Source organism: Tamandua tetradactyla, chromosome 7 (genome assembly GCF_023851605.1).
Source record: "Tamandua tetradactyla isolate mTamTet1 chromosome 7, mTamTet1.pri, whole genome shotgun sequence".
NCBI classification, from domain to species: domain Eukaryota; kingdom Metazoa; phylum Chordata; class Mammalia; order Pilosa; family Myrmecophagidae; genus Tamandua; species Tamandua tetradactyla.
The window spans coordinates 77,040,682-77,062,912 of NC_135333.1; the positions used below are offsets into that span (position 1 = coordinate 77,040,682).

General features: G+C 36.1%; 1 protein-coding gene and 1 pseudogene across 6 annotated transcripts in view; one reads left to right on the forward strand and one right to left on the reverse strand.

The window, feature by feature from the left end:
- ATF7IP (activating transcription factor 7 interacting protein) overlaps positions 1–22,231 on the forward strand; it is a 130,453-nt gene that overhangs the window by 63,484 nt on the left and 44,738 nt on the right. For all 6 annotated transcript variants that reach the window (XM_077170151.1, XM_077170147.1, XM_077170148.1 and 3 more), the window contains exons 4-6: positions 1,064–1,209; positions 2,549–2,686; positions 20,867–20,932. In XM_077170151.1, coding sequence (XP_077026266.1) covers positions 1,064–1,209; positions 2,549–2,686; positions 20,867–20,932 — 350 coding nt within the window. The remainder of the gene's footprint in view (positions 1–1,063; positions 1,210–2,548; positions 2,687–20,866; positions 20,933–22,231) is intronic.
- LOC143643028 (U6 spliceosomal RNA) lies at positions 16,432–16,530 on the reverse strand (annotated as a pseudogene).

Below are 22,231 nucleotides of genomic sequence, written 5' to 3' on the forward strand. Positions count from 1 at the left end.
TATTTACTTAACGCTTTTCATTGTTCTGCAAGAAAGATTTAATCTTAATAGTAATTTGCTATCTGAGTGTTCTGAAACAAATAGCGTAGAACTAGAAGATTTTTGTCTGGTTGATACATAAGTGAATAGAAGTATGTGTTTCAGTCGGTTTAAGTTCTTAAGCTTCATTGGAAGGGGAAATGTTGGACTGAGTGCCATTAGGTTTATAGGGAAAATCTCTGGACCAGAAGTTAGGACACCTGGGTTCTGTAAGTCTCCCATCATGCTTTTCTCCAGTTATGGCCCATGAGCGAGTTATAAGAGAAATTCTAGAGTGCAACTGGATTTAAAAATAATTGCATTGATATATGTGAGATGCAGGTGATCAGGTATGGTCAGGTAGGACTTTTTGCCTTTCAAAGTGATGGAGATTTTAGTATTTTTGTTTTATGGGGTTGAAACAAAAATAAGGTAAAATTTATTTGTGGTCTGATGAATGTTACCTGTATTTGCAATAGAAATTTTATAAGTAAATGTCTTTGAATGTCTGTTCTTAATCAAATATATCTTTAGAACAACATGAATTTTATTCTTGCATGTTTAGAATTTTTGAGGATATGTTAAAAATCATTATTATTATTATGTTATTTCCTAAGCTTAAGTGGGATTTTTCCCTCTATATTAACAGACAAGGAAGAGTTAAATAATAAAAGGTATACAGAGTTGCTGGAAATCTATGACCAAAGACAAAATACTATATTTTGTCAGAGGATTCATGTGCACTTTGAAATTTATCATAGTTGATGAATATGAGATGAGTAAGATAATTTCATATTACTAGCAATTGTTACATCTTAATATGAAGGTTTCAAGGAAAGAATGTTATGAAGTTCTTATTTATCACGTTAAAAATCATTTCAAGTTTAATGCTGAAAACTATGTGCCTGTTTCTCTTAACTCAATAAATAAAATAGTTCATCATGAATACTATTGCAGTAAAAACTGTAATTTGCTCAGGATGGAGAATAGGCATTAAGGTCCTTCATCAGAACATTTGACTAATATTTATGCTTTTTGTTCTCAGATGAATTTTCCAGAAGAAAACGTTCTAAATCAGAGGACATGGACAATATACAGTCCAAACGCCGTCGATATATGGAAGAAGAATATGAAGCAGAATTTCAAGTAAAGATTACAGCTAAAGGAGACATTAACCAGAAGCTACAAAAGGTGTTATTGATTATAAATTAAAAACCATTTTAAGTAAAAGCCACCATGCTCTTTATTCTTGTGGGTCTTTGACGTTTTTCTATAGTTCACTGGTACATTCATGATTATTGTAGAATGAGAGAACCTGAAGAAAGGGATTAGGTTTATGAAGCCTATTATTCTCTAATTTAAAAATTCTTTCTGACTCTTTTATGACTCCCTAGTTTTTTGGGAGATGATAGTGATTATAAAATTTTAAAGGAAATATGACATCTTTATTTTCTTTAGTAATAAAAATGAATGTTAGTTTTCCTTTTTTTCTTCCCGTATTGAACTTTCCGTAATGAAAAAGAAACATTAGAGACTTATATATTAACATAGTAATCTTTACAATAAACTGGTTTCATGATTGTAAATTTGTACATTTCTAAAATCTTTGTTTTGTTACTTACTATTAGTAAGTTATGATCATGGCTTTAGAAATCTGTTAGGCCATATCTGCACCTAATGACAATGTGCAGTTTTCATGTAGTTTTCAGTGATCACAAATCTTTCTTAAAGAGGAAAATGAAACAATGCAATTAATTTTTAAAGGTTTTATATATTTAATGATAAAATCATAAATAATCTAGGCTTTAGACTAGTGTTCTTCCACTAAGATACAGTACAAATATCTGTACTGTAAAAAGGAATAATGAGACAGTAAGATATTCTCCCCAATCCCAGTGCCTCTTTATATGTCATTTATTTGCCCCAATTTCCTTTTTTATAAAGATAGATAAGTGAAAGAACTTGGAAAACTTTTACGTATGCTGAGAATGGGTTTCTTTAGAACAGTATTACTTAAGTATGATTTGTGGGGATGTACCAATCCCCTATTTATGATGGGTCCTTGATTAAATGGAGAAATTTAGGGTAGGTATTTAGAAATGTTTTAAATAAATTTGATTTTGCTGCAACATTCTTATTGTTTCTAACAAAAATGTCAGTCTGCAAGTGATTACACATTTTAAAAGCCAGTCCTTTCCTTTAACTGATTTCCTTTAAATGGCTTGTAAATAACTTCCCTAAAGCATGCACCTCAGGGAGTATGGGAAGAAAATATTAAAAATTGAATTGCAAATTATTTTTTAAATTTCACCTTTTGGAAATTGTCTACATTTAGATTATCTTACCCTCTTAAGGTGGTTGTTTTATATGTAAGAACTGATGATTTCAGCAGATAGTATTACATTTTGGATGCTGTCACATTTTCTTCATTAAACTAGTTACTACATTTTTATTAATAAAGAATATATATGGTTTGCAGCATGCTGAAATGCCTTCTTTGATAATAACAACAGAATATATATTTCTTTAGGTTGTACAGTGGTTGCTAGAAGAAAAATTGTGTGCGCTGCAGTGTGCTGTATTTGATAAGACTTTGGCAGAATTAAAAACACGAGTGGAGAAGATTGAATGTAACAAGAGGCATAAAACAGTTCTAACAGAACTGCAGGTTTGTACACTGTTGAATACAGTTGAATTGTATAAAAATGTGTCACTATTTTTATAAATTTGTTTTTCAGGGCGATAACATTTTCCAAGTTGACAGTAATACATCTTTAAATTCTAAGTTTTAGAAGTAGAAGGAACCTCTCAAATTATCTTAATTAGCATTTCTTTAATTTAATTTTTGTTAGAGAAATTATGGCTTTATAGAGCAATATGCATAAAATGCAGATTCCTGTATACCACCCCACCAGCAGCCCTTGCATTGATGTGGAATATTTGTTACAAATTGATGATAGTATTTTTTTCTTTAATGCAATTTTATTGGGATACATTCACATACCATACAAACCAGCTGGAGTATATACTCAATAGCTCATAGTATCAGATAGCACATTTTTATAATTGTGTTATTAAGTTCCATTTGGTTTAATGTTGAATTTTCTGTTTATGTAATGTAGTTCCATGGATTTAAAAAAATTTTTTATTGGTATCCTATTTATAATGTAGCATTTCCCCTTTTAACCATATTCAGATAGATACTTCAGGTGTCTTAATTGCATTCATAATGTTGTACTAACATCACCACCATCCATCATTCTAAGTAGGAACCCTGTACATTTTTTAAAAATGTTAATGCAGTTTTTAAGCTATATATTATATATTTACATACCATGTAATCATCCAAAGTGTACAATTAATCTTTCACAGTATCATCATATAGCTGTGCATTTATCATCACAGTTGACTTTTTTGTGTGTGAGAAATAATACAAAAAAGCAATAATTTCAAAGCACACCACAACAATTAGTTGTAGAACAGATTTCAGAGTTTGGTATGGGTTACAATTCCGCAAGTTTAGATTTTTACTACTAGCTGATTCAAGACACTGGAGACTAAAAGAAATATCAGTATAATGATTCAGCAGTCATACTCATTGTTAAACCCTATGTTCTCTGTATAACTCCATCCTTTCTCCTTTGACCTTTCTCCCACTTTTTATGGGTATTTGGGCTATGCCTGTTCTAATTTTTTCGTATTGGAAGGGGCTGTCAGTAGTACAGGATGGGGGTATGGAACTAGTTGATGTTCTGGAAAAGGAACCCTATACATTTTAGGCCTTAACTTCCCATTTCCTATCCCCACCCTCTCCCCTGGTAACCTATATTCTAGATTCTGATTCAGAGAGTCATTCAGAATATAAGAGCTAGAAATATAAAATTCCTAGAAGAAAATAGGTTAGCACCTTTAGGACCTTGAGTTAGGCAATGGTTTCTTAGACTTTACACCCAAAGTACATCAACAAAGAAAAAAATAAATGGGACTTCATCAGAATTAAAAATTTTGTGCCTCAAAGGACTTTATCATGAAATTAAAATAATACCTACACAGTGGGAAAAAGCATTTGGGAACCACATATATGTTAAAGTTTCAATATTCAGAATATGAAAAGAAATCCTAAAACCTAACAACAAAAGACAAACAGCCCAATTAAAATATGGGCAAAAACTTCCCGTTTCCTATCCCCACCCTCTCCCCTGGTAACGTATATTCTAGATTCTGACTCTCTGAATTTGCTAATTCTAATTGTTTCAAATCAGTGAGAGCATATGGTATTTGTCTTTTTGTGTCTGGCTTATTTTTACTTAGCATGGTGTAAGATTGATCCATGTTGTCACATGTATCAGGATTTAATTCCTTTTTATGTCTGAATATTCCATTGTATGTGTTTACCACATTTTATTTATCCATTTGTTGCTGGACAGTTGACTTGCTTCCATCTTTTGGCAGCTGTGAACAGTGCAACTGTAAACACTGGTGTGCAAATATCTGAGTCCTACTTCAGTTCTTTTGAATATATACTAGAAGTGTGTTTGCCGGATTGTATGGTAGTTCTGTGCTTAGCTTTCTGAGAAACCACCATAGCTGTCTTCCACAGTGACTGAACCATTTTGCATTCCCATTAGCAATGAATGAATGTTCCTATTTCTCCACATCCTCCCCAACACTTATTTTCCTTTTTGTTTTAATAGGCAGCCATTCTAATGGTTGTGAAATGGTATCTCGTTGTGGTTTTGCTTTGCATTTCCCTGATGGCTAATGATGTTGAGCATCTCTTCATGTACTGTTTAACCACTTGTATATCTTTGGAGAGATGTCTGTTTAAGTTTTTTGCCCGTATTTTAATTGGGTTGTTTGTCTTTTGTTGTTAGGTTTTAGGATTTCTTTTTATATTCTGAATATTGAAACTTTAACATATATGTGGTTCCCAAATGCTTTTTCCCATTGTGTAGGTATTATTTTACTTTCATGACAAAGTCCTTTGAGGCACAAAATTTTTAATTCTGATGAAGTCCCATTTATTTTTTTCTTTGTTGCTTGTACTTTGGGTGTGAAGTCTAAGAAACCATTGCCTAACTCAAGGTCCTAAAGGTGCTAACCTATTTTCTTCTAGGAATTTTATATTTCTAGCTCTTATATTTAGGTCTTTGATCCACTTTGAGCTGATTTTTGTGTCTTGCAAATAGAGATTCAGTTTTTCCAGCATCATTTGTTGAAGACACTGTTCTTTCCCTAGTTGAATGGTTTTTGTGACCTTGTCAAAAAGCAGGTGGCCATAAATGTGACAGTTGATTTCTGAGCTCTCAGTTTGACTCCGTTGGTGTATATATCTGTTCTTATGGTAGTACCATGCTGTTTTGATTACTTTGGCTTTGTAGTAACTTGTAAGATCAGGAAATGTGAGTCCTCCAAAGTCATTCCTCTTTTTCAAGATGATGGTACCCATTTAGGGCCCTTAAATTTTTATTTTTAATCACTGAAGAAAGGTTGGCATCTAGCATGTTGTATGGCACATAATGGTACTCAGTATTTTTGGGGGTGTGTGGGGGTGTTCTTTTTATATTAACCCACCTCTTTCTATAAACTTTATATTTTAAAGATGTTATTTGATTAATCCGTATATATCAATAATTAGCATTTTCCATTTTTATTAACTATCTTATCAGAGCTTCTAATCAGCTGAAATGATAACATGAAAACATGGTAATCCATTTCTTTCCAAAAGAGAGATTGAAATTTTAATTAATACATTTGTTCTTTCATAAATAAATGTACAGTTTCTGTTAGGCCATCTGAAATATGAGCATAGTCTACCGACCCTGAGTTGTAAATCCTTGATAGAATCTTATTTTACAAATGAGGAAAAAGTGGTTCGTGAAGGTAAATTGAATTTTTCAGAGGTATAGAGCAGATTGCAGCCAAATGTGACTGAAAGTGTATTTCCTAGCCTAAAAAGTTACTTTCTTGGCTTCATACTGCTGGTTTTATTTTAAGTGAGAATTTATTAATGTAATATCTTTCTCTTTATTTTGTGATATACAGTTTAGAACAGCACTAATCCTGCTTCTCTCCCTTTTAGCATGACTTTCTGTAAATGTCTTTCTATGGTTATTAAACCCGATTTTACTGGTCTGTTTAGTATTTCAAACTAGAACTTAAAAACATCTGAGAATTTAAAAAGGGAAATTTCATTCATTGTTTCTCATCGTTATCATGGCTACAACTAAAATTTCATGTTTTTAATTCCCAAATCTGTGATTCCTATCTTCTCATTTAAGGATATGTCCAGATTTCTTAGCATGTAATAAACATTGACAATTGGATCTTTTTTGTAGCCCCAGAATCAGAGTCTTTGCAAAATTAAACCAGTAATCTTCTCCACAAACCTCTCCCCTACACGCTGTTCCTCTTAATGACAATTCTTGAATCCTTAGAAAACTGATCCCTCTCATTCATTTCTCATATTCAGTCAATTGCCAGATTACAAGATTTTTTTGTCTTAAAAAAAAAAAATCTGTCTCTTGCTTCTCCCTTTCCACTAAGTAGGTCAACATTATGTAATTCCTTCATTGTAGTGATAGGCTTTTGCCTTTGCTAGTCCTTCCTGAACATTGTACCTGTCTTTCTCATTCTTTTCTATATAGTCCAGGTTCTTCATTTGTCTCCTGATTTAAGACCATTATTCATTTTAAAATTTTCAATTTAACTCTCCTAATTTTTGATCCAGTTTTCCTAATATCCATGAGTTACTTCACTGTCCTACAGAGAATTGTTTTGTTTGTAGTATTTTTTTTTCTTTTTTTTCTTTTGCATAAGCAGGCAGTGGGAAATGAACCTGGGTCTCCGGCATGGCAGGCAAGAACTCTACCACTGAACCACCATGGTTGCCCTGCTCATAATATTTTTATTTCAGGCTTTCAGCTTCAGATTATTTCCTCCATCCTCTCAGCATCTTATTTAAATATTACCATGTACAATTATGTTTCCATCTCTTTTTCTATTGTTCTAGTATATTTTTTAATGGAGGTAAATTTTAAATAACTTTAAACAATTTTTAAATGTACAAAACATTTAGTACATTCACAGTATTGTGCAACCATCACTTCTTTCTAGTTCCAAAACATTTTTATTACCCCAAATAGAAACCCAAACCCATTAAGCATTTACCACTCTCCTCCAAACTTGGGTATCTACAGTCTGCTTTTTATCCTATGGATTTCTCTACTCTGGATATTTCAGATAAATGGAATCATATGTGATGTTTTGTGTCTGAGTTCTTTGACCTAGCACAGTATTTCAATGTCTTCTATGTTTATCCACATTTTAGCATGTATCAGTATTTCATTCTTTTTTATGCTGAATAAATTTACATTGTATGACTATAACATGCTTTGCTAATCCGTTCATCTGTGGGTGGACGTTTAGGTTGTTTACACCTTTTGACAACTGTGAATGGTGCTAATGTGAACGTTCATGTTATATGTATTTCTTGAATACTTGTTTTCAGTTCTTTGTGTCATATATCTGGGAGTAGAATTGCTAGGCCATGTAACTCTACATTTCACGTGCTGAGTAACTCCCAGACTGCTTTTCAAAGCAGTTGTATCGTTTTATAGTCTCACCAGGAAGGTATGAGGATTCACATTTTTCCACCTCTTGACTAACATGTTATTTTCTTTTTTGTGTGTTTGTTTTTGTTTTTATTATGGCCATCCTATTGTGGGTATGAAGTGTTATCATAGTTTTGACTTGCACTTCCCTAATGACTAATAATGTTAAGCTTCTTTATGTCCTTTTGGCTATTTGTTTATCATCTTCAGAGAAATATCTGTTCAAGTCCTTTGCCTGTTTTTTTAATTGGGTTGTCTTTGTTGTTGAATTCTAAGTGTTCTTTATATACTCTGGATACCAGACCAGTATAGGATATATGATATGCAGATATTTTCTCCCATATGTGGGCTATCTTTTCTTTTGTTACTAATTTTGTGAGTTTTGTGGCTTTTGCTCTTACATTTAGTTTGATACATTTTAAAATAATTTTTATATGCTGTGTAAGATAGGGGTGGAGTATATCTCTTCCTTTCTGCATGTCAGTATCTAGTTGTCCAAGCAACATTTACCGTGGATAGCATTCTTTCCCCCATTGAATGATTTTGGCATTCTTGTCAAAAATCAAGTGACCATAGATGTATGCATTTATTTTAGATTTTAATTTTATTTCATTGATCTTACATGTTCATTTTAATTCTAGTTTTGATTTCTATAAAAAGGTCTTTGGCATTTTGGTAAAGTTTGCATTCAATTTGTGTATCTTCTTGTGTATTCTACAATATTAACAATATTAAGTCTTCCAGTCCATGAATGAGTTTTTTTTTTCATTTATCTAGGTATTCAGTTTATTTCAACATTGTTTTGTAATGTTCAGAATACACATCTTTGGCCTTTTTGTTTCCTTTTTTGAATGTTTTTTTATCCTCAGTGATTACCCAGGGGAAGACATTTAGCAAAAATTTTATAATGAATTTGAACTAATGCCAACTTCTTTTCAATCATATACAGAAACTCTGCTCCTTTACAGCTCCGTCCTGTCTTTATGTTGTTATTATAACACCGTCATCTTTATGTAATTGTGTGCCCAGTAACATTGCTTTGTGAACATTGTTTTATACATTTGTCTTTTAAATGATATATGAAAAAATGTAAGGGCAGTTATAGAATAAATACACAAAACTACCAGCTTTTTCATTTACCCATGTAGGTACCTTTACCATTGTTCTTAATTTCTTCATATGGTTTCTAGTTACATTCTACTGTTATTTCATTTCAGCCTAAGGACTCCTTCAGTGTTTCTTGTAGTGCATTGTTGTAGTTTGCTCGCAACTGGAAGACAATATACCATAAACAGAATGGCTTTTAAAAGGAGGAATTTATTAAGTTGCACATTTACAGTTCTAAGTCTGTGAAAATATCAGATAGAAGCAAGGTTATAGAATGTCCAATATAAGGCATCCAGGGAAGGATACCTTGGTTCAAGTAGGCCGATGACATTCAAGGTTTCTCTGTCAACTGAAAGGCATGTGGCAAACATGACGACATCTGCTAGCTTTCTCTCTAGGCTTCTTGTTTCATGAAGCTCCTTAAGGTCTCTGGCTGTTTGGGCTCTTACGGTTCTCATGGCTCTGAAGTTTTTTCCAAAATGTTTCCTCTTTTAAAGTATTTCAGTAAACTAATCAAGACCCACCTGGAATGGGTTGGGTACCATCTCCTTATCGAAGGTTAATACTCACAATTGGGTGTCTCACATCTCCCTGGAGATAATATAATAAAATTTCCAACCTACAGTGCTAAATAGGGATTAAAAAAAACAGCTGCCTCTCCACAATGTATCATGATTAAAACATGGCTTTTCTAGGGTACATAATCCTTTCAAACTGGCACATTCCACCCTCTGGACCCCAGCTTTGGTAATGGCCAGAATTGGGAAAAACAAAGGCAAGCCTTTGTGCTGGTCCTTGAGAAAGCTGCCAAACAGGTTGAGACCTGCAGCCATTAATTCTCTGAAAATAAGGTCCATATTGTTGCCTTTGGCACTAATCACATGTAGCAGTTCTATGTACTGCCATTCACATACTTGTTGCTGATCTAGAGTGTGAGGAATCATAGGCGAATAATTTTAAATGACATAGTGCTTTTTTACCAGAAGCATTGACTTCTTTCTTCACCAAGCCTTCACCATGGTTGTATTAAGGTTTTGACTAAGCTTTAGAGTTGTACAGAAGTTTAATGTGACCATTTTTTTGTCTTCCATATGTGAATGCTGTACTTTTATTATTCAGGCTTCTACTACCCTCTGTTGGCATGAATGATTGAGAACAATTTTTAATTTTCAGAAGGCTACATTCCAGTTATGTTTTACTTATTTGTAAAGCTGTTTGTCTTTACTTTATTACTTTAAAAATCTATTTTTAGGGTGGGCCACTGTGGCTCAGCAGGTAAGAATGCTTGCCTGCCATGCCCAAGGACCCAGGTTCGATTCCCGGTGCCTGCCCATGTAAAAAAAAAAAAAAATATATATATATATATATATTTTTTTTTTAATATAAGTTTTATTGAGATTTATTTGCACACCATATAATCCATCCAAGGTATACAGTCACTGGCTCACATTACCATCACATAGTTCTGCCGTCATCACCACAATCAATTTTAGAATGCTTCATTACTCTAAAAAGAAAAATAAAGATGTTAAAAAGAAAACCCAAAGCAGCCCATAGTTTTTATCCCCCCCTTTTTTGTTGACCCCTAGAATTGGTGAGGTACATTTGCTACTGTTGAAGAAAGAATATTAAGCTATTGCTGTTAACTGTATTCTGTAGTTTGCAATAGATTCATTTTCCCCATGTACCTCGTTATTATTAGCTCTTTGTAAAAGTGTCTTGTATTTGTTCTTATTTATATTTGTAGTGTTAATCACAGACATTGTCCACAACTTAGGTAGATATACTTTGTTATACATACCCATATTTTAACCTCTAGCTTTCTTTTTTGTGACACATGATTCTAAACAGCCTCTTTCAACCACATTCACACACAGTTCAGAACTATATTTATAATCCCAGTAATAGGCTACCATCACCTCTCTCCATTTCCAAATGTTTAAGTTAACCCTAGTTAAAAATTCTATACATACTAGGCAACCACATACCGTTCTCTAGCCTTGTTCTGTATCTTGGTAACTTGTATTCTAGATCTTATGACTTTGGGTTTATATATAATTAGTTTGTTTGTGAAATCATACAGTATTTGTCCTTTTGTGTCTGACTTATTTCAGTTAGCATTCTGTCCTCAAGGTTCATCCACATTGTTGCATCTTTCAGGATTTCATTCCTTCTTACTACTTGATTCCATTCTCTGTATATACCATCTTTTGTTTATCCATCATTCAGTTGATGGAGACTTGAGTTGTTTTCTGTTCTTTGGCAATTGTGAATAAGACTGCTATGATATGAACTTGGGTGTGCAAGTATCTTTTTGTGTCCCTGCTTTCAGAAATTCTGAACATGTCACAAGTAGCAGGATTCCTGGGTCATAAGGCGACTCAATTTAGTTATCTGAGGAACTGCCAAACCATCTTCCACAGCATCTGTACCATTTTACATTCCCACCAGCAGTGAACAAGTGTTCCTTTTTCTCCATATCCTTTCTAACACTTGTAGTTTCCTGTTTGTTTAATAGCAGCAATTCAAATGGGTGGTGAGATGATAGCTCATTGTGGCTTTGATTTGCCTACAACTGTAATTAAACAAACTATACAACTTACATGAAATGAACAATTTGTTAGACACATATGAATAACCTATACTGACTGAAGAAGAAATAGAAGACTTCAACAAACCAGTCACATGTAAGGAGATTGAATCGTTCATCCAAAACCTCCCAAGAAAGGAGAGCTCAGGACCAGATGGTCATAGGGGAATTTTACCAAACATTCTGAGAAGAATTAATACCATTCCTCCTCAGACTCTTCCAAAAAATTGTAGAAGGAACGCTAACTCGTTCTACAAAGCCAGCATCACCGTGATACCAAAACCAGATAACGATACTACAAGGAAAGTAAACTACAGACTCATCTCCCTAATGAATATGGATGCAAAAATCCTCAACAAAACATTTGCAACTTGAATCCAGTGGAACATTGAAAGACTTGTATACCATAAGCCAAGTGATATTTTTTTGTTTTGAGATACCTTCACACACATACAGTCCATCCATGGTATACATTCAGTGGCAAACTCAATACGTCCTATACCCCTTGCCCCTCCCTCACATTGACCACTAGTATTTCAATCTACCCAATTTTTTTTATCCCTCATTTCCCCCTGTTTACTTATTTTTTATTCTTATTTTTTTACTCATCTGTCCATATGGATAAAAGGAACCACAGACACAAGATTACAATCTAGGAACCTTTACAGTAGGCCCCAACCTAATACCCATACTCTTGACTTCAGTTCTCTGAGTTTCTGTATTCCACTTTGTGCATATGAGTGAGGCATGATGATATATGTCTTCTTATTTCTGACATGTCATTCAGTATACAGTCCTTAAAGTTCATTCACCTAGTTGCATGCCTCACATTGTCATTCCTTCCTGCAGTTGCTCAGTAGTCTGTGGTAAGTGTACACCATAGTTTCCTCTTCCATTCCTCACACATCGTACACTTAGGCCACCTCCACTCATTGTGGATACCAAACACTGCTACCATAGACCCCGTTTGTGTCCCCACACACAGTTCCTCCAGGTATATACTGAGCAGTGAGGTTTAAGATCATATGGCAACCCTCCACTCCTAGCCTCTTGTGGAACCACTGCACTGACCTCCAAGGGACTGCATCTCTCATTTTTCCTACCAGCAGTGAATAGGTACATCTGTTTCTCACTAACATATTTCTTCACTAACACATATTCTCTCTGTTCATTTTTAAACAGTTTTATTCACATATCATACAATCCAGCCTAAGTGTATAGACATGCCTTTGCCACCATAATCTACCTGAAGACATTACATTTTCTTCCACAAAGAGTCCATACCACTTCCCCATTCCCTCTGCCTGTTGATGTTTAGTTTCAGCATAATGCCTTTGTTACATTCAGTGTAAGCAGGTTACGCTGTTACTGTTGACTCTAGACCCCAGCTTGCATTGTGGATAAAGACTGAGACAGTATAATTTAGGAATGTGTAAAGTAGACAGTGATGGTGAGTAGATGTACAAATAAAAAAAGCTGTTTTGCATGAGGGAGAACAAATGAATGTCAGTATTGCAGGGTGTTGCAACTAGATGTTACATGTGAAAAAGCACAACTAATTCTTTATTGAATGCTTGTTAGAATTTTATGTGAAGCCACGTGGTCCTGGATTTATATTTTTTGGAAGCTTCTTGATGACTGTATTAGTAAGGGTTCTCTAGGGAAACAGAATCAACGGGGAACATTTGCAAATATAAAATTTATAAAAGTGTCTCACGTGACCATGGGAACACAGAGTCCAAAATCCTCAGGGCAGGCTGTGAAGCTGACGATTCCAATGGAGGGTCTGGATGAACTTCACAGAAGAGGCTCGCCAACCAAAGCAAGAAGAGAGCCTGTCTCTTCTGAATCCTCCTTAAAAAGCTTCCAGTGATTAGATTGAGCATCACTCATTGCAGAAGACACTACCCTTCAAAGATTACAAATGGAATCAGCTGTGGATGCAGCTGATGTGATCATGATCTAATTCTATGAAATGTCCTCATTGCAACAGACAGGCCAGCACTTGCCCAACCAGACAAACAGGTATCACCACTTGGCCAAGTTGGCACATGAACCTGACCATGACAATGACTGATTCAGTCTTATGGTTGATTTGTTGTTCTTTTGTTTCTGGCTTATTTTATTAGGTCACCAGATGTCCTACGGGTTCATTCTTTATGTAGCAGCACAATATTCAATCATAAGCATACACCATCATTTGCCAATTTACTTCTCCTTCTGGGACACTTTTGATTCTTATATTTCTGCGCTTTGTTTTGTCCATCATTTCCCTGAGAATCCTGTTCACTTTTTTTCCATCTTTATTGCCATTTGCTGTTCTGAGTGTTCAAAATCAGTTGTCCTGTCCTCTGGTTTGTTTATTCTTTCTTCTGCCTCTTCAAATCTGCTGTTGTGTGTCTCTATATGTTTTATATTTGGTCTACAACCTCTTTTTATCTCTGTGATACCTGTTATTTTTCTATTCTTTCAAATTCCTCTTTATGTTATTCTAGTGTCTTCTTGGTCTCATTTGTCATTAGCCGTCCCATTTATTTTATTTAGTAGAGTTCCAGCATCTATCTATCTTGGTGTTTTAATTTGGTAATTAAGCTGGGCTATATCTGTCTGCATTATGATATGTTTGTGATCTTTTGCCGTCTTCATGGCGTGTAAGTATCTTGATTGGTTTACTTTGGAAGTTGATGTCCTTCAGTAGTTTAAAGCCTATATTTGCAGAATGAATTTGGAGCAGGATGCAGGGCATGGGGTAGGGCACAACAGTGCAGTGGTGCATTGCAGCACAGGTATTGGAACTGATTGGGGATGCTAAGCTGGTGACTGTGAGCATGGGTCCCCAGCTGTGGGGTAGGATGTGACTGTTTGGGTCCTCAGATATTGGGGGGTGGGACCCACTGTGCGCTGGTCTAGGGTGTGATGGGGCCCTTTGTGCTCATGCGCAGAGCTGTGGCGGTGAGTTGGTGTTGCGTCTGTCGTGGCTGGGGGTGGATGTGGCCCAGCTGTGCAGGTCAGCACTTTACCCAAGCCAGGGGTGTGTGTGACTGGGACCATGCGCATGTACGGATCTGGGAATGCTGTAAATTGTCATACCTGTGCACATAGCTCAGCGGGAGCGTTGTGGAGCTGCATGATTGTATGAGCTAGGTGCCATTTTGCCTGGGTATGAATGTAAGTGCCCTCAGCCTTTATGTCCTGGCAACTACCAGCTGGAGGTAGGGACTGCGAAGTAGGGCTCCAAATGGTTGGGGCGAGACTGCGTTCGCACAGGAGGGGTGGGTTGGGCTGGGGCAGGTGTGTGCGTGCTTGTGGGGAAGTGTAGAGTGGGTATGTATGCAAGGGGTTGGTAGGGAAGGGGTGCTTGGAGCACAGAGAGGACATTGACAGGGTTCAGGTGTGTGGTGTGGGGGATGCATTGCAGGTTGCGGTACTGTGCTGGTAAGGGTAGCATATTCAAGGAACATGACTTGGCTTACTTCCTATTGCACGTCTCCGTGTCTGTGCACTCCTGAAGGCTCTGGGCTTCCACTTTAGGCTGCTTGCACCAGCTAGATATTCTCCAGTTCTCTGCTTCTCAGTTCCTGTGTTGGTTTGAAAGGATGTGTGTCCCCTAGAGAAGCCATGTTTTAATTTAAATCCCATTTCCTAGAGGCAGAATAATCCCTAGTCAATACTGTATGTTTGAATCTGTAATTAGATGATCTCCCTGGAGATGTGATTTAATTGAGAGTGTTTTTTAAGCTGGATTAGCTGGAGGTGTGTCTCCACCCATTTGGGTGGGTCTTGGTTAGTTTACTGGAATTCTATAAAAGAATAAACATTTTAGAGAAAGAGAGATTCAGAGGGAGCAGAGCAGAACGACATAGCCACGAGAAGCAGAATCCACTAGCCAGCGACCTTTGGAGATGAAGAAGGAAAACGCCTCCCAGGGAGCTTCATGAAACAGCAAACCAGGAGAGAAAGCTAGCAGATGACGCTGTGTTCGCCATGTGCCCTTCCAGATGAGAGAGGAACCCTGACTGTGTTTGCCATATGCCCTTCCACTTGAGAGAGAAATCCTGAACTTCATCGGCCTTTGTGAACCAAGGTGTCTTTCCCTGGATGCCTTAGATTGGACATTTCTATAGACTTCTTTTAATTGGGACATTTTCTCAGCCTCAGAACTGTAAACTAGCAATTTAAAAATTGCTAGGGGGAATTGCTTTTAAAAATTCCCCCTTTTTAAAAGCCATTCTGTTTCTGGTGTATTACATTCCAGCAGCTAGCAAACTAGAACAGTTCCTCACTTTTGCAACCAGGGCTGCCCTATGTGGTGCAGAGGACTCTCCCAAGTCACTTACATCCTGGAGTCACTGTCTCAGTTGCCCTCCCATCCCTTTTTCAGCTGTTCCTTGGAGCAGGGTTCAACTTGAGCTATCCTATTTCACCATCTTCCCAATTCAATCAAGTCCTGTTTTTAAATCCATTCTGCCAGTAAATGTCTTTTGATTGGGTAGTTTAATCCATTAATGTTTAATGTTATTACTATAAAGGCAGTACTTTCTTCTACCATTTTGACTTTTGGATTTTATATCATATCTATTTTTTTTTCCTATTTTTACTTTTACTCATAGTCTTCATTTCTACACTTTTCTCCAGACCTCTTTCTCTTGCCTTTTCCTGTCTGCCTTGTAGTGCTCCCTTTAGTATTTCTTGTAGAACTGGTCTCTTAGTCACAATTCCTCCCAGTGATTGTCTCTTATTTTAATCTCACCTCTTTGTGGTTATTATTTTTTATTCATATACATTTAATTTTCACATACCATGTAGTCATCCAAAGTGTATAATTAATAATTCACAATATTATATAGCTGTGCATTTATGATCACAGTCGACTTTGCTTTTTTCTTTTTTTGTGAGCATGTGTATAAGTAAAGAATAAATTTCATAGCACATTGCCACAATTAGCTGTGGAACAGATTTCAGAGTTATTATGGCGTACAGTTTCACAATTTTAGGTTTTTACCTCTAACCTGTTCCAAACCATTGAAGACCAAATGTTATCTCAGTATGATTCAGCAACCATATTAATCTGTTAAACCCTACCTTCTCTTTATAACTGCATCACCTTATATGGATTGCTTCAGAAATTTGTGTGTATTCTTGTGCAGGGACCATGCTAATCTCTGTATCGTTCCAGTTTTAGTATATGTGCTGCCAAAGCAGGCCCCTCCGCCTTGTTTTTGAAGGATAGTTTTGCTGGGTATAGAATTCTGGGTTGTCATGGTTAGGGACAGGTGTCAACTTGGCCAAGTTGTGGTACCTGTTTATCTGATTGGGCAAGCGCTGGCCTGTCTGTTGCAATGAGGACATTTCATAGGATTAGGTCATGATCACGTCAGCTACATCCACAGCTGATTCCATTTGTAATCAGCCAAAGGGGAGTGTCTTCTGCAATTAGTGATGCTAAATGTAATCATGGGAAGTCTTTTAAGGAGGACTCAGAGGAGACAGGTTCCAATCCTGCTTTGGCTGGTGAGCCTCTCCTGTGGAGTTCATCTAGGGCATCCATTGGAGTCATCGGCTTTGCAGCCTGCCCTGTGGATTTTGGATTCTGCGCTCCTACGGTCACGTGAGACACTTTCATAAATTTTATATTTGCAAGTGTTCCCTGTTGATTCTGTTTCTCTAGAGAACCCTAACTAATACATGGGTTGACAGATTTTCTGTTTCAGAATCTTAAATATATCATGCCACTGCCTTCTTGGATCCATGGTTTCTGCTGAGAAATCTGCACATAGTCTTATCAAACTTCCCTTGTATGTGATGGTTTACTTTTCTTTTCCTGCTTTCAAATTTTTCTGTTTGTCTTTGAAATTTAACAATCTGATTTGTAAGTATCTTGGAGTAGGTATTCATCGGTTCTGTTCATTTTGGGGTATGCTACACTTCTTGGATCTGTGATTTTACATTTTTCATGAGAGGTGGGACATTTTCAGTGATTATTTCTTCCATTATTCTTTCGGTTCCTTTTCCCTTCTCTTCTCCTTCTGGGACACTTGTAACACATATATTCGTGTGCTTCATGTTGTCATTCAATTCCTTGACACTCTGCTCATATATATCTGTTCTTTTCCTACATTTTTTGTGTTGGATTTCAGGTACCTGAACTCTAGTTCACTAATCCTTTTTTCTGCCTCTCAAAATCTATTATTGTAGGTCTCCATCGTTTTTTTTTCATCCCTTCTGTTCTCTGTTTCATTCCCATAAGTTTTGAAATTTATTTTTTCAAACTTTCGACTTCTTTATGTGTACCCAGTGTCTTTACATCATCTCTCAACTCTGGTTTTTTATGAGATTTTGCATGTCTGTTAAAAATCCTGAATTAGTTGTTTCTACTCCTGTATCTTGTTTGAAATTTTTTTTTTTTTCCTTTGGGCCATATCTTTGATTTTCCTAATATGCCTTATTATTTTTTACTGGTTTTCAGACATTTGATTTCCTTAACTTAGTCTTTTCTGGAGGGTTTTTTTTTTTTTTTTTTACTGTTTTACCTAGGATTTTCTTTTTGGATGGCTTTGTTCTCTATCTGTTCTTTGGCATTCCATTCTTATTCTAGACCTCTAGCGTGGGTTCTATTTAACTGATAAGAATTTTTCATTTCTTGTTTCTCTGGTTCTTGCCCTGCCTGTTTGTAGTCTTTTTTTGAGTAGGGTCTCCTAAGATGTGATCGACCCCAGTCAGATTTTCCCAGACCAAACAGGCCCATGGCTCAGGTGAAGAGTGTGGCTAGTATCAAGTGTCATTGAGAGTCTGACCCTCAGGTTGTCAAACTTTCCTATGAAGCCTCTAGAATCTGTGCTTTTCCTATTCTGCGCAGCCTGTGGCACTTGTCTGCCCACAGCTTCCCACCAGTATAAAATGATATGATGCCTTTAATTCCAGCAGCTTCTCCCTGCCGGGCAAATGGTTGAGACAAAGTCTAAGGTAATTAGCAGGCTTTGATTGCTTCTGTTTTCCAGAAAGCAGTTCAAGAGTTGAATTCCCTGAAAGAGGGCCTCTGCTTGAGATGGGTCCTACCCCATGTTTCTTGGGAAAGAGCCACCCTTTAAGGGAATTGTCCCCATCCACCTGACCATTTACTTTGTCTCTCAGACATGCCTTAATTCCTCCATTGCCTGAGCCTGAGAATGCTTGCAGTTCTATTTAGTCAGCTTTTAAAAAGTTAAAAAAAAGTAAGAAAAAGAATAATCCTTTTCTGAGCCTGACTGCCCTCCCCACGTTTACCAATAAATAGCTGCAGTCTTTACATCACTCTGTATGGTTCTGTGTACCCCCTTTTCTTGGGGTCCAGCCCTTTTCCAGTATTTTGTGCTGTACAACTCAAAAAGCCTCTGTTTTTTGTTTCCTTGTTTTTTTTGTTTCTGTCAGTTACACTCTTTCTGTGTGAGAGCAAAAACTCCTGGTTCCCTTAGTGCTTACTCCAGCTTATCAGTGATTGGAGCCTGTTCTCAGTAGTCAGAATTTGTTAATTAGTTCTGTGATTGAAGCTTGGTTAAGGTAATTTCTTTCTACTAGTCAAGTCTGTTTCCTTTCCCCTCTGGGAACCAGCCTCCTGTGCCTGTGGGGAAGGGGCACTGGCTTCTGTGGCCCAGAAGACTTGCAGTTCTTGGTGGGATCTCAGCCATTTTACCCATTCCAGACTGTAGACAATGTGTCTGTTTGCTGGTGTCCACCCAGTAGTTGTTCCATGGCTATTTACTAGCTGCTCTGGAGGAAAAACTAAATTTCACACCTCACTATGCATGCCACCACCTTGCCTCGCCTTCCCAAATGGATTTTATTCCAGGTATGCAAGATTTGTTCAGAACACGAAAGGTAATCAATATAACGCACCACATTATCAAATTGAAAGGGAAAAAACACACCACAGGATCATCTTGATTGATGCAGAAAAGGACATTTGAGAAAATTCTGCATCCATTCTTGATAAAACTCTTTGGGCAGCCCATGGTGGCTCAGTAGGCAGAGTTCTTGCCTGCCATGCTGAAGACCCAAGTTTGATTCCTGGTGCCTGCTCATGCAAAAAAAAAAAAAAAAAAAAAAAACTCTTTGAAAGGCGAGAATCGAAGGAAACTTCCTCAAGATGTGATAAAGGACATAAATGAAAGGCCTACAGCTAATATTTGTACTCAGTGGTTTTTTGAAAATTTTCTCTGTAAAATTAGGAACAAGACGAGGATGTTGTTCAATATTGTGCTAGAAGTTCTTGCTAGAGCAGTTAGGCAAGATAAACAAATAAAAGGATCCAGATTGGAAAGGAGGAAGTAGAACGGTAACTATTTGCAGATGAAATGGTCATCCTATATTTAGAAAATCCCTAAAATTGATATACCTTGACATACCTACTTGAGCTAATAAATGAGTTAAGAAAAGTGGTGGGATACAAGATCAAGACGCAAAAATCAGTTGTGTTTCTATTCACTAGTTATGAGCTATCTGAGGAGGTATTTATGAAAAATAATACCATTGATAATAGCAACTAAAAGAAATATTTAGGAATAAACTTAACCAAGCATATAAAGGACTTGTACAGAGGAAATTATAAGACATTGCTAAAAGAAATTTTGAAAGACCTAAATAAGTGAAAGAACATTCCATGTTCTTGGACTAAAAGGCTAAATGTCTTTTTCTAGTTTGCTGGTTGCCAGAATGTAGTATACAAGAAATGGAATGGCTTTTTAAAGAGGGAATTTAATAAGTTGCAAGTTTATAGTTCTAAGGCAATGAAAAGTGTCCCAGTTAAAGCAGGTCTATAAAAATGTCCAAATTGAGGGTCTAACAAGGTTACCTTCACTCAAGAAAGACTGATGAAGTTCAGGGTTTCTCTCTCAACTGGAAAGGCACATGGCAAACATGGCAACTTCTGCTAGCTTTCTCTCCAGGCTTGGGCTCTTGCGGTTCTTTTGACTCTGTTGCTGTCATGCTTTTTCAAAAATGTATCCTCTTTTAAAAGATTCCAGTAAACTAATCAAGACTTACCTGGAATGTGTGGAGCCACATTTCTGTGGAAATACCCAATCAAGGTCCCATGCTGCAGTGCTAAATAGGGATTAAAGGAAATGGCTCTCTCCAGAAGTGGATCAGGATTAAAAGATGGCTTTTCTAGGCTACTTAATCCTTTCAAAGTGGCACAGTCATTAAGATGTCTGTTCTATCCAAATTGGATGTCTAGGTGTTCAATGCATTACCAATCACTGGTAATGTTTAAAAAACAATGGAAAACACAAGCATTTATATGAACAAACTCCCAGAATTCTTAGAGGAATAAGCTAACTTTTTACTTAACAGTGTTTACCTTTGGATATTGGCATCGGTGGTCATTTTAGTTTCATTATGCTTTTCTGTATTTGACAAATAAATTTATATTTTACAATCAGGTTGTCGTATTTTCTTAACTGTAAGCTATTCTGTGAGGATATCTTTTATATGTGTTATTTGTTACATATGAATGGGCTACATTTTAATGCTCTAATGCCACTTTATTTCCATTTGTTTTTAGGCCAAGATAGCCAGGTTAACCAAACGCTTTGGAGCAGCCAAAGAAGATCTTAAGAAAAGACAAGAAGTAAGAATTTCTGTTTGTGCCTAGTTAATGGTTAGGTCTAAGTGGTAATCTTAAAAAATGCTGGCTTGGTAGGAAATTTTTCCTTTATTGATGGTCTAACTTTGCATTCTACTGTACACCCTCTGTATGTTGTAGCTGCAGTTCTATAACAATATGCTTGGTATTCTTGAAGCGTTATTTTCTGTCTATCTTTAAAATTACATTTTGGGGATCTGTTTTACAATGTTTCTTTACTTTTACATTCTTGCCAGTTTCCTAGTCTACAGTATTACATTTTTCCTGAAGTGTTTTAGTATGCTCCTGCCTTCAGTATTCCTGTTTTCCCTTTCCATATAGTCATTCCTACATTATGCTGTAAACCTAATCTGTAGACAGAGATTAGATCATCTCACTTTATTGCCTTTGAATACATTAATTATTTTTAAAGTACAGAATTTAAGTCCAAAGATTGTAGAATAGCATAAATTATTCTCTAGAATCTGTTATTTGATTAAAGCCTTTTCCTTTGTATATGTTGTTATATTTTATAGTTGGATTTCTTTTCCTCTTTATTTCCTTTGGGTAAGTTCAATTTTCTTTCTGTTCTGTTAGCTCCATTGCCTGACACACAATAATTGCCAATAATAGTAATTATTATTATAATCGTAATCATTATTTAGGATTTTTCAGTCTTAATGTAGTATCTATCTTCTTTACTTGGATTTGTAAAATACTTTTTTGTTTTAAACTTTTTTTATTAATTAAAAAAATTAATAAACAAAACATTAAGATATCATTCCATTCTACATATACAATCAGTAATTCTTAGTATCATCACATAGTTGCATATTCATCATTTCTTAGAACATTTGCATCAATTTAGAAAAAGAACTAAAAAGACAACAGAAAAAGAAAGAAAATGATAACAGAGAAAAAAAAAAGATTATACATACCATACCCCTTACCCCTCGCTTTCATTTACCACTAGCATTTCAAACAAAATTTATTTTAACATTTGTTCCCCCTATTATTTACTTTTATTCCATATGTTCTCCTCTTCTGTTGATATAGTAGCTAAAAGGAGCATCAGACACAGGGTTTTCACATTCACTGTCTCATTGTGAAAGCTATATCATTGTTCAGTCATCATCAAGAAACATGGCCACTGGAACACAGCTCCACATTTTCAGGCAGTTCCTCCAGCCTCTCTGCTATGTCTTGAACAACAAGGCGATATCTACTTAATGCATAAGAATAACCTCCAGGATAACCTCTCAACTCTGTTTGGAATATCTCAACCATTGACACTTAATCTCATTT